Source organism: Coregonus clupeaformis, chromosome 23, assembly GCF_020615455.1.
Source record: "Coregonus clupeaformis isolate EN_2021a chromosome 23, ASM2061545v1, whole genome shotgun sequence".
NCBI classification, from domain to species: Eukaryota; Metazoa; Chordata; class Actinopteri; order Salmoniformes; family Salmonidae; genus Coregonus; species Coregonus clupeaformis.
Genome location: NC_059214.1, coordinates 37,703,839 through 37,717,047, shown reverse-complemented (window position 1 = coordinate 37,717,047; position 13,209 = coordinate 37,703,839). Strand labels below are relative to the sequence as shown.

The 13,209-nt window shown below is 44.8% G+C and overlaps 1 protein-coding gene across 1 annotated transcript in view; it reads right to left on the bottom strand.

The window, feature by feature from the left end:
- Positions 1 to 13,209, bottom strand: part of LOC121536997 (receptor tyrosine-protein kinase erbB-4-like) — a 132,208-nt gene that overhangs the window by 27,252 nt on the left and 91,747 nt on the right. The window contains exon 14 of the mRNA XM_041844702.2: positions 8,625 to 8,810. Within this exon, the coding sequence (XP_041700636.2) occupies positions 8,625 to 8,810 (186 nt within the window). The remainder of the gene's footprint in view (positions 1 to 8,624; positions 8,811 to 13,209) is intronic.

The following is a 13,209-nucleotide window of genomic DNA, read 5'->3' as shown; positions in this document are numbered from 1 at the left end:
AGTGTACGGACGAAGGTATTGTGAAGAAGGAAATATGGGATAGTCTACTGCTCACCACCTGTGAGTCTAAGTGTGTCCGGTCTGATGTGTCATCCATTGTGGTAATAAGAGCGTGAGACTGATACAACAACCTTGAGTCATTCTCTGGATTAGAGGGCACCTTGGAGAGTTTCATGATGCAGCCTCCCACATACATATTTAAATAGGAGATACATATATAATCAGGGACACCTGCTCTGAGGTAACAACTCAGGTGTGTTTAAACTGGACTCTTGAGAACCAGTAGAGCAGAAGAGAGAGAGAGAGAGAGAGAGAGAGAGAGAGAGAGAGAGAGAGAGAGAGAGAGAGAGAGAGAGAGAGAGAGAGAGAGAGAGAGAGAGAGAGAGATTGTGCGTGTGTGTGCGTGCGTGCGTGGGTGTATGTGCATTTGTGCATATGCGTGTGCGCGTGTCTGTGTGTGTGTGTGTGTGAGAGAGAGAGAGAGAGAGAGAGAGAGAGAGAGAGAGAGAGAGAGAGAGAGAGAGAGAGAGAGAGGAGGACGAGAGCAGACCATTGACCAGTGAACACACACGGTTGAACCTATTCTTTTGAGAGTGTGTGTGTGATTGTGTGTGTGTGTGTGTGTGTGTGCGTGTGTGTGTGCGTGCATGCCAATGTTTGCTTGATTGACACAACTAAACACAACTTTATTATACAGTAGGTGATCACACTGTGGCCGAGCCGTCCTACCACAGGACATGTGATGGGGAGGTTGCTTTTCTTCACAAAGGAACCATGGCTGACAACCTACTGTTTATCCCTAAGGCTCTAAGCCAATCAGTGGACAGACACAGCCAATTCAGTTACTGCAGCAGTCTCACTCAAACATATCCATAGGCACACAAGCTGTCAGAGAGAGAGAGAGAGAGAGCGAGAGAGAGAGAGAGATAGAGAGAGAGAGAGAGAGAGAGAGAGAGAGAGAGAGAGAGAGAGAGAGAGAGAGAGAGAGAGAGAGAGAGAGAGAGAGAGAGAGAACAGAGAGAGACAGAGAGAGAGAGAGAGAGAAAGAGAAACAAACATAAGAATGCAACAGACAGTGAGTTTCCATACTTGACATGTATAGTTCCTCTCCGTCCCAGGCGTGGGCCCGTACCAGATGGCTGAGTGGTGTAAATATGGCCAACTTGACCCAATGAAACAGAACCCCAAATCAGCCAGGCCCATAACATACTGTTCATGGTTAATTGCACCACCACCTGTTATGGAGATCCTTGACCGTGTTAAACTCATAACTACTTAAGAACTCCACTCACAGCGTAAAACTTTGATGGCTTTTCTTTGCAATCACACCACGCCATGGTTTATATTTCCCAACCATGAACTCTGGGACAGGCCACTCCATGTCACTTGATTGCAGTTGTTGCTGCTAAGGGTGGCCTAACCAGTTATTAGGTTGTAGGGGGCAATCACTTTTTCACACAGGGCCATGTAGGTTTGGATTTTGTTTTCCCTTAATAATAACAACCTTCATTTCAAAACTGCATTTTGTGTTTACTTATGTTATCTTTGATTAATATTTAAATTTGTTTGATGATCTGAAACATTTAAGTGTGACAAAATGCAAACAAATAACAAATCAGGAAGGGGGCAAACACTTTTTCACACCACTGTATATTATAAAACCTCCTCCTCTCAATTTTGCACAACAGTGTTACTATAAACAAAATAAATCTGAGGACATGAACACCCACAGGCACCAGGCCAGAATAGTGCCAGCTTTCAACAGTCAACAATGGTTTCCCTCTCATGTCCTTACAGTCCTGAGGTCCTCCTCTAGAAGGGGTAAGAGGTCAGTGTGTTTGTGTGTGTGCGCGTGGGAGCGTGCGTGTGCGTGTGTGTTTTCAGTCCTAATGGTCCTGAGGGGAGAGAGGTCAGTCTCAATCAGCTGTCGCTCCATTCAGGAGCACGGAGGATGACTGACAGGTCACACACACACACACACCCACACTCACACACACACACACACACACACACAAACACACACACACCAGAGCCCATAGGGAATAGGGTGCCATTTGGGTCATCCTCCTTCACTTCTAACGGCTCCTAAACTGCCATTTTGTCTCCCTGTCTGATAGACTGTGATGTGTCCCAAATGGCACCCTATTCCCTACAGTGCCCTACTTTTGACCAGAGCCATATGGTCCTTCTCTGGACTGAGGAGAGCTCTAGTATGATCAACTTTCTGAGCTATCTCCAGTCTCCAGTACTCATCTAGTGAACATTTAACCCTGGAGTGGGGTGGGGTGGGGGGGAGGAATGTATTATGAATCATCAATTGACGGATGTTACTTTTATTTGTTACAGTGTTAAGCTAGTTGAGAGAAGCCTTATTTGTGTGTCGGTACAGCAAGGATTTATTTTGGTGTTGAAATGAAAAGTAAGAGGAAACCAATTGATGGTGCCATCTGAAGCTGAAAGGAATTGATGCGCTTGGCATAGCAGCCATCTCACCTCATTGGTTGGAAATTAAACTGTTGCTGTTTTAACACTGTGATGTAATTATGTGACAAGTTCCTTTTCTCTCCTCCGACGATTCAGGTATGTAGTTGTGTGTGTGTGTGTGTGACAGAAAGAAAGAAGAGAGAGAGGAAGAGAGAAAAAGAGAGAAACAGACAGAGACGTAGAGCGAGAGAAAGAAGCGAGAGCTCATCTCAAGGTGAGAGAGAGATGCGCGCATGCATGTGTGCGTGCATGCATGTGTATTTCAGAGATGTTTGTGTGTGGTCTGAGGCTGGCAGGTTATCATTTGTCAGCACTGTCTGCAGGTGGCATGGCCCTCATCTATTGAGTGACCTGCCTCCAGTCATCCATCACCCCACTGCCTCTCCTCCACCCATCCATCTTTCCTTGCCTTTAATTCTGCACTGTGACTGTGTTTGTTTGTTTGTGTGTGTGTGTGTGCATGCGTGCGTGCGTGTGTGTGTGTGTGTGTGTGCATGCATGTATGTTTGTGTGTGCACTGGCATGTGTGTGTGTAAATCTCTGTAACCCTCTTTATATCCTGCTGTCTGTTTGCACTTAGTGTTTGCTATTGCCTGCTGTCTTGAGGACAGTGAGAAACGTTCTCCTCTGTCCTGTACATCATCACATAGGAATGAAGCATATTCTCACCTACAGACTCTACTAGCAGGGCTCCACTATATAAACTAAACAATGCCTGCTCTCCCCTCGGAATAGAGCCAGAGATGGACTAAGTGAGTGCTGGGACGGAGGGATAGACAGAGGCACCCTGGGGTCTAAATAATGAGGCGGGCAGAGAGATGTTTGTTCACCCCGGGAGAGAGAGAGAGAGAGAGAGAGAGAGAGAGAGAGAGAGAGAGAGAGAGAGAGAGAGCGAGAGAGAGAGATGGGGAGGGAGAGAGAGAGAGAGATGGGGGACGGAGATAGAGAGAGAGAGATGGGGGAGGGAGAGAGAGAGAGAGAGATAGAGACAGAGAGAAAGAGAGAGAGAGCGAGAGAGAGAGAGAGAGAGAGAGAGAGAGATGTTTACTCAGCTTTCAGGAGAGAGGTTTGCACAGGACAATTACCTCAAGATGCATTGAATCTTCTAGAGCACTATAGAGATCTTCCACACAATGGGAGAAGAGGGGGCTAGAGAAGATAACTAGTCAATTTCTGCAACGCGTCAACTAAACAAAAGAATTGCCAGATCTAGATAGAATGTGAACAGAATGACGACAGCTGCGGTAATAGAAGGGGAAAGGGAGAAAGGGGATACCTAGTCAGTTGCACAACTGAATGCATTCAACCGACATGTCTTCCGCATTTAACCCAACCTCTAATAGCCATCATATTGAAGATCCATCTGTACGAGAGTAATTCTCAGCTTAAGCTTCACAAGGACATGGACTGGATCTGTGAGAGAGTGATGTGATGGAGATCAATGCAACAACAGAGAACTGCATATGTTCTCTTAGAAACATGAACCTCTCAATTTTTCTAAGTGTTCCGCATTCTGTTCTATTCTTTCTGTTCTGTTCTAAACATTCTAGTTCTATGGTTTTAACTCTATGGTTCTAATTCTCAGGCCTGGCATCGTGAGCTCAGCTAACCAACATTTCCTCATGCAGACTGACTGTGTGTGTGATGCTGATGAGATTGGGAGAGACATGAGAAACAGGAGGGGGTACAGCTAAGGCGAGGTGGAGTAAGAAGGAGGACATGGTGAGAAAGACAGAGAGAAATAGTGAGATATGGAGATTTAAAGAAAGAGAGATAAAAAGAGGGAATAAAAAGCTAAGGACAGATGGAGTTAAGAGGACAGGACACACACTGTGAGTTAGAGAGTGAGAGAGGGATATAACTCAAGAAAGACAGAGAGAGGTAGAAGAAAAATCAAATAAATAAAGAGCGTGGTGCCATGTCTCTCAGTGCATATCCCCTGATTAATCTGCTCATTAGAATGGATCCCACAGCTGATTATTATATTAATAATCCATTGTGTGAAGGGCTGTCTGATGCAGAGAGAGACAGAGAGAGAGACAGACAGAGAGAGAGAGAGAGAGAGAGAGAGAGAGAGAGAGAGAGAGAGAGAGAGAGAGAGAGAGAGAGAGAGAGAGAGAAAGAGGGAGAGAAAGAGCAAGATAGAGAGGCACCTCGCCTTACCTCCCAGACACAGATTAACCTGTTTTCCACAGGAGTCTGGGAGCCTGGAGAGTCCCGAACAGCCATTTACCTGCACCCCTACCTGGGAACTCAGCTCTTACTGCTGGAGTCATACCGTGCACACATCTACACAGATACCTCAGGGCCATATAAGCCACGGCTGACCTCTGTTTATGAACCTGCTACAGCCTCCTAAACTTTATTTCAGTCATAAAATTATCCACAATATGAACTCTGGACAAGCAGTGTTACTTATTGTACAAGGATCCATTGATTTCTACAACATTTACAATTCATTTACATATGACTTCACCCATAGTGAGGACTAGTAGCAGAGTGTATAGAGGACTGGTATGCTGTCTCTATCCCAGGTCCCTGGTCTCATTACCTGGGGCCCCTGAGGTTCTCCTGACTCACCCATAGGAGAATGCCATCACAACATTCACAACCAATGCCATAGAAACACTATATTGTGCCATAGGACCCAGGTCAAAAGTAGTGCACTATATAGGAAATAGTTCAAAAGTTTCAAAGTTTTATTGTCACATGCATAGGATACAGCAGGTGTAAAACAGTACAGTGAAAAGCTTTAGGTTAATCTGGGGTTGTGCATTATCATGTTGACACATGAGGTGATGGCGGAGGATGAATGGAATGACAATGGGCCTCAGGATCTCGTCCTACGGTATCTCTGTGCATTGAAATTGAAATCGGTAAAATGCAATTGTGTTCGTTGTCCGTAGCTTATGAATGCCCATACCATAAACCCACCGCCACAATGGGGCACTTTGTTCACAACATTGACATCAGCAAAACGCTCGCCGACACGACGCCGGCGGATGATTCCCGGTTTCAACTGTACCAGGCAGATGGCAGTGGGTGTGTGCATGGTGATGAGTGTGAGTGTGTGTGTATGTATGTATGCGTGTGGTGTCAGTAGTGAGTGTTACCAAACATTATCTTTGGAAAACTGCCATGTAGATGTACAGAGACAGAGACATCTTCTTCATCCATCCATTTCACCAAGGACGGTAGGCTCTTTAGTAATTCACTTGGTTTATATTATCTCCTAAATGTTTTAAAGGGGATAGGGGTAAGTGTTTACTGGAAGACTGCACTGTAGAGCTAGGGAGTGTGAAGTCAGAGACAGAGGTTGCAGCCCAAATGGCACTCTATTCCCTTTATAGTGCACTAATTGTTACCAAAACAGTAGTGCACTATATAGAAAATAGGGTGCCATAGGGCACTGGTCAAAAGTAGTGCACTATAAAGAGAATAGGGTGCAATTTGGAATACCCCCAGAGATTGTATCTGAGGTAAAAACCAAGTCACACCACAACACTGCCAGACTCCACAAGGTTATGACTGTAGGATCAATGAAACTTCAACAGAGCAGGACTAAGGAGAATCTAGAATGAGAATGTGTGTTTGAGAGAATATGGTTGAGTGTATCCATGATAGAGAGAGAAAAAGAGAAATAATATAAAATACAAAAACCATACACTACCAGTCAAAAGTTTGGACACACCTACTCATTCAAGGGTTTTTCTTTATTTTTACTATTTTCTACATTGTAGAATAATAGTGAAGACATCAAAACTATGAAATAACACATATGGAATAATGTAGTAAAACCAAAAAAAGTGTTAAACAAATCAAAATATATTTTAGATTTTAGATTATTCAAAGTAGCCACCCTTTGCCTTGATGACAGCTTCGCACACTCTTGGCATTCTCTCAACCAGCTTCACCTGGAATGCTTTTCCAACAGTCTTGAAGATGTTCCCACATATGCTGAGCACTTGTTGGCTGCTTTTCCTTCACTCTGCGGTCCAACTCATCCCAAACCATCTCAATTGGGTTGAGGTCGGGTGATTGTGGAGGCCAGGTCATCTGATGCAGCACTCCATCACTCTCCTTCTTGGTCAAATAGCCCTTACACAGCCTGGAGGTGTGTTTTGAGTCATTGCCCTGATGAAAAACAAATGATAGTCCAACTAAACGCAAACCAGATGGGACGGCGTATTGCTGCAGAATGCTGTGGTAGCCATGCTGGTTAAGTGTGCCTTGAATTCTAAATAAATCACTGACAGTGTCACAACCATCACACCTCCTCCTCCATGCTTCACGAAGGGACCACACATGCGGAGATCATCCGTTCACCTACTCTGCGTCTCACAAAGACATGGAACCAAAAATCTCAAATTTGGACTCATCAGACCAAAGAACAGATTTCCACCGGTCTAATGTCCATTGCTCGTGTTTCTTGGCCCAATCAAGTCTCTTCTTGTTATTGGTGTCCTTTAGTAGTGGTTTCTTTGCAGCAATTTGACCATGAAGGCCTGATTCACGCAGTCTCCTCTGAACAGTTGATGTTGAGATGTGTCTGTTACATGAACTCTTTGAAGCATTTATTTAGGTTGCAATCTGAGGTGCAGTTAACTATAATGAACTTATCCTCTGCAGCAGAGTTAACTTTGGGTCTTCCTTTCCTGTGGCGGTCCTCATGAGAGCCAGTTTCATCATATCGCTTGATGGTTTTGGCGACTGCACTTGAAGAAGCTTTCAAAGTTCTTGAAATTTTCCGGATTGACTGACCTTCATGTCTTAAAGTAATAATGGACTTTCGTTTCTCTTTGCTTATTTGAGCTGTTCTTGGCATAATATGGACTTGGTATTTTACCAAATAGGGCTATCTTCTGTATTCCATCCCTACCTTGTCACAACACAACTGATTGGCTCAAATGCATTAAGAAGAAGAGAAATTCCACAAATGAACTTTTAACAAGGCACACATGTTAATTGAAATGCATTCCAGGTCACTACCTCATGAAGCTGGTTGAGAGAATGTCAATAGTTTGCAAAGCTGTCATCAAGGCAAAGGGTGGCTACTTTTAAGAGTCTGAAATATAAAATATATTTTGATTTGTTCAACACTCTTTCGGTTACTACATGATTCCATATGTGTTATTTAATAATGTTGGTGTCTTCACTATTATTCTAAAATGTAGAAAATAGTAAAATTAAAGAAAAACCCTGGAATGAGTAGGTGTGTCCAAACTTTTGACTGGTACTGTATGTGCCAATGAGATACAGAGAGAGAGAGAGAGAGAGGGAGAGAGAGAGAATGAAAGAGATCGAGGAGGGGGGTAGAGAGAGAAAGAAAGAAAGAGAGAGCGAGAGAGAGAATGAGAGACAAAGAGAGAGACAGAGAGAGAGTTGAGAGAGAGAGAGGGGGGGTAGAGAGAGGAAGAATTAAAGAGAAAAAGAGAGAGAGAGAGAGAGATAGAGGGAGTGATAAATATAATGCGCATTGGAGGTCTTCATATCAATGGAGCGTGAGTATAGTTTGGAGCGAGAGAGCGAGATACAGAGAGAAAGAGAGAAGATCACATGACTTATCTATATTTCAGCATGCATCATCTCACAGCACAACTGAATGGGAGGAGCGCCCCACCCCCATCCACTGTAATAGTCTCTTTGAGCTGCTGTACCCTTCCAACAAGAATACCAATAAAGACCAATAGATCAGTGCACCCAGGTCAGGAGGTAACATAGTTTAATACACTGAGTATACCAAACATTAAGAACACCTTCCTAATATTGAGTTGCAGCCCCTGTTCTTACTGTTTTGTATACTCAGTGTATTACCCAGACTCCTATGCACCAGCGGGGGGTGACGGTTTCTGTAAAGGCTGTGAGAGGGATTTGAAAACTCCCTCAAACATGCATATAACAGTCAATGGATCTTCCATAGAATATGTTTGACATTCTGATCACCTTTCCGTATTTGATCATTTTAATGACAGAACAGTCACAGTGGGTATGTATAGTAGTAGATACCTATGAAACAGGGGCACAGACAGAAAGTGGCTGAGACGGTGCTCGAACCCCCATACAAGATTGAACCATTACAGGTGAGTCTTACATTTGACATTTTAGTCATTTAGCAGACGCTCTTATCCAGAGCGACTTACCTTGGCGATCTGGACACACCAGTTGAGCAACAGCTGAGAGCCGATGTTGTCCTTGTGTTCATGGACGTAGTCGAGCAGGCAGCCGTGGGGCATGAGCTGGGTGACCAGCTGGATGGTGGGGCTCAGGCAGACCCCCAGGAGACGGACCAGGTGGGGGTGTTCCATACTAGCCATGATCAGAGCCTCCTGGGGAACACACACAGGGACTCAGGCCCACAGGGAGACCATATATTCTAATACATTGGAACCATAAACCACAGGGGGTGCCTATATTTGTCCTGTGTAACCTGTACAAGTATGTGGTGTGAAATGGAAGTGTGTTTTTTGCATATCCCACTCCCCCGAGACACCCTCGGAGAGTGGGGTCACGGCCAGGGATCAGCCATTATTGACCGCGACCCTGGAGCAATTAGGGTTAAGTGCCTTGCTCAAGGGCAGATCGAAAGATTTTTCACCTAGTCGCCCCGGGGATTCGAACTCTAGCATCCTTTCGGTTACTGGCCCAACACTCTAACCGCTAGGCTACCTGCCGCCCCTATACACTGCTGTATGTCAGGGGGGTAAGGGGACTCTTATGAGGGCTGTATTAGGACTGAAATTTATTTTGCGTTCGTTCAAATCATGCATTATTCCATTTGGTTTAACTGATGTGCAGCAGAAGTACGAGCAGGAAAGATATCAACATTTAATCACCCAATTCACAAGATACAATCACACTAGCACTCACAGCCACCAGCAGTACAGCCAACCTCCCCCAAACACAAAGACGACAACTCTAACATAAATTCAACCAGTTTATTGCCACGTTGTATCACATGACAGTGCTGGTGTTACACAGAGCGAGAGAAGGCAGGAAAGTATAGTGCATACGGCTCAGAGATTTGGTCTGCGGCCCAAATGGTACCCTTTTCCCTTTGTAGTGCACTACCATTGACCAGGGCTCATAAGGAAACACACAGGGCTTTGGTAAAAAAGTAGTGCACTACAAAGGGCTAAGGGTGTCATTTGAGATATATCTTGGATTTATGATCGCTGCTTCACTGCGCTTGAATAATCCAATCCTTAGTTATCAGCTGCAGATCTATTACAATCGAAGGCCCTATATCTCCAGGATCTTAAATCAGGGCCATTGTCAGAGGGAGAGAAGGGGAGAGAAGGAGAGAGAAGGAGAGAGAAGGGGAGAGAAGGAGAGAGAAGGGGAGAGAAGGTGAGAGAAGGAGAGAAGGAGAGAGAAGGAGAGTGAAGGAGAGAAGGAGAGAGAAGGGGAGAGAAGGAGAGAGAAGGGGAGAGAAGGAGAGAGAAGGTGAGAGAAGGAAAGATGGGGAGAGAAGGAGAGAGAAGGAGAGAGAAGGAGAGTGAAGGAGAGAAGGGGAGAGAAGGAGAGAAGAAGAGAGAAGGAGAGAGAAGGAGAGAGAAGGAGAGAGAAGGGGAGATAAGGAGAGTGAATGAGAGAAGGGGAGAGAAGGAGAGAAGAAGAGAGAAGGAGAGAGAAGGAGAAAGAAGGGGAGAGAAGGGGAGAGAAGGAGAGAGAAGGAGAGAGAAGGGGAGAGAAGGAGAGAGAAGGAGAGTGAATGAGAGAAGGGGAGAGAAGGGGAGAGAAGGAGAGAGAAGGGGAGAGAAGGAGAGAGAAGGGGAGAGAACGGGAGAGAAGGAGAGAGAAGGAGAGAGAAGGGCCCCTCTGTCTGTCGGCTTTTGACTGAGCCTGCCTGTATAACAGCTCATGGTAAAGAGGTTCACCTATCATCTATGTGTGTATCTGTGTGTAGTGGGGGGGGCTATCCAACTGGCTATAACTCTACAGCATAAGCTTAGAATAGAAACACACACGACACAATCATGCACGAACACAAACACACACACACACCCTTGAACATATCTCCACACACATGATATATTGATAGCTGTGAATTTGTTGCGTGTATAGTGACATGATCTTGTTCACGATGATGCAAGGACTGAGAAATGCTATCCTCATGCTACATATTAGCATGCGTGTAAAGATCTATGGCAGTAGCGGTCTACTACTGTTTGCATTGATGAGTGTGAATGTGAGTGTTCTGCTGTGTGTGTTAATCAGTGTGCGTCTACATGTCTCATCTACATGTCGTCTACGTGTGTCTTCTACGTGTATCATCTACGTGTGTCTTCTACATGTGTCGTCTACGTGTGTCGTCTACGTGTGTCTTCTATGTGTGTCTTCTACGAGAGTCTTCTACATGTGTCTTCTACGTGTGCCTTCTACGTGTATCATCTACGTGTGTCTTCTACATGTGTCGTCTACGTGTGTCTTCTACGTGTGCCTTCTACGAGAGTCTTCTACATGTGTCGTCTACGTGTGTCTTCTACGTGTATCATCTACATGTGTCGTCTACGTGTGTCGTCTACGTGTGTCTTCTACGTGTGTCTTCTACGTGTGTCTTCTACGTGTGTCTTCTACATGTGTCGTCTACGTGTGTCTTCTACGTGTGTCTTCTACATGTATCTTCTACATGTGTCTTCTACATGTGTCTTCTACATGTATCTTCTACATGTGTCTTCTACATGTGTCTTCTACGTGTGTCTTCTACATGTGTCGTCTACGTGTGTCTTCTACATGTGTCTTCTACGAGAGTCTTCTACATGTGTCGTCTACGTGTATAATCTATGTGTGTCTTCTACATGTGTCGTCTACGTGTGTCTTCTACGTGTGTCTTCTACGTGTGTCTTCTACGTGTGTCTTCTACATGTGTCGTCTACGTGTGTCGTCTACGTGTGTCTTCTACGTGTATCATCTACATGTGTCGTCTACGTGTGTCGTCTACGTGTGTCTTCTACGTGTGTCTTCTACGTGTGTCTTCTACGTGTGTCTTCTACATGTGTCGTCTACGTGTGTCTTCTACGTGTGTCTTCTACATGTATCTTCTACATGTGTCTTCTACATGTGTCTTCTACGTGTGTCTTCTACATGTGTCTTCTACGTGTGTCTTCTACATGTGTCGTCTACGTGTGTCTTCTACATGTGTCTTCTACGAGAGTCTTGTACATGTGTCGTCTACGTGTATAATCTATGTGTGTCTTCTACATGTGTCGTCTACGTGTGTCTTCTACGTGTGTCTTCTACGTGTGTCTTCTACGTGTGTCTTCTACATGTGTCGTCTACGTGTGTCGTCTACGTGTGTCTTCTACATGTGTCTTCTACGTGTGTCTTCTACATGTGTCATCTACGTGTGTCTTCTACATGTGTCTTCTACGAGAGTCTTCTACATGTGTCGTCTACGTGTGTCTTCTACATGTGTCTTCTACATGTGTCTTCTACGTGTGTCTTCTACATGTGTCGTCTACGTGTGTCTTCTACATGTGTCTTCTACGTGTGTCTTCTACGTGTGTCATCTACCTGTGTCTTCTACATGTGTCGTCTACGTGTGACTTCTACATGTGTCTTCTACGTGTGTCTTCCACATGTGTCTTCTACGAGAGTCTTCTACATGTGTCGTCTATGTGTGTTGTCTACATGTGTCTTCTACGTGTGTCGTCTACATGTGTCGTCTACGTGTCTCTTCTACATGTGTCTTCTATGTGTGACGTCTACGTCTGTCGTCTACATGTGTCTTCTATGTGACTTGTGTCGTCTACACTGGTGCCCTGCCGGCACACACACACACACACACACACACACACACACACACACAGACACACACACACGTCTAAGTGTCTCATCTACATGTCGTCTACGTGTGTCTTCTACATGTGTCGTCTACGTGTGTAGTCTATGTGTGTCTTCTACGTGTGTCTTCTACGAGAGTCTTCTACATGTGTCTTCTATGTGTGTCTTCTACGTGTATCATCTACGTGTGTCTTCTACATGTGTCATCTACGTGTGTCGTCTACATGTGTCTTCTACGTGTGTCTTCTACGAGAGTCTTCTACATGTGTCGTCTACGTGTGTCTTCTACGTGTATCATCTACGTGTGTCTTCTACATGTGTCGTCTACGTGTGTCGTCTACGTGTGTCTTCTACGTGTGTCTTCTACGTGTGTCTTCTACGCGTGTCTTCTACATGTGTCGTCTACGTGTGTCCTCTACGTGTGTCTTCTACGTGTGTCTTCTACATGTGTCTTCTACATGTGTCGTCTACGTGTGTCTTCTACATGTGTCTTCTATGAGAGTCTTCTACATGTGTCGTCTACGTGTATAATCTACGTGTGTCTTCTACATGTGTCGTCTACGTGTGTCGTCTACGTGTGTCTTCTACGTGTGTCTTCTACGTGTGTCTTCTACGTGTGTCTTCTACGTGTGTCGTCTACGTGTGTCTTCTACGTGTGTCTTCTACATGTGTCTTCTACATGTGTCTTCTACATGTGTCTTCTACGTGTGTCTTCTACATGTGTCGTCTACGTGTGTCTTCTACATGTGTCTTCTACGAGAGTCCTCTACATGTGTCTTCTACGTGTGTCTTCTACATGTGTCTTCTACGTGTGTTTTCTACATGTGTCGTCTACGTGTGTCTTCTACATGTGTCTTCTATGTGTGTCTTCTACGTGTGTCATCTACGTGTGTCTTCTACATGTGTCGTCTACGTGTGACTTCTACGTGTGTCTTCTACGTG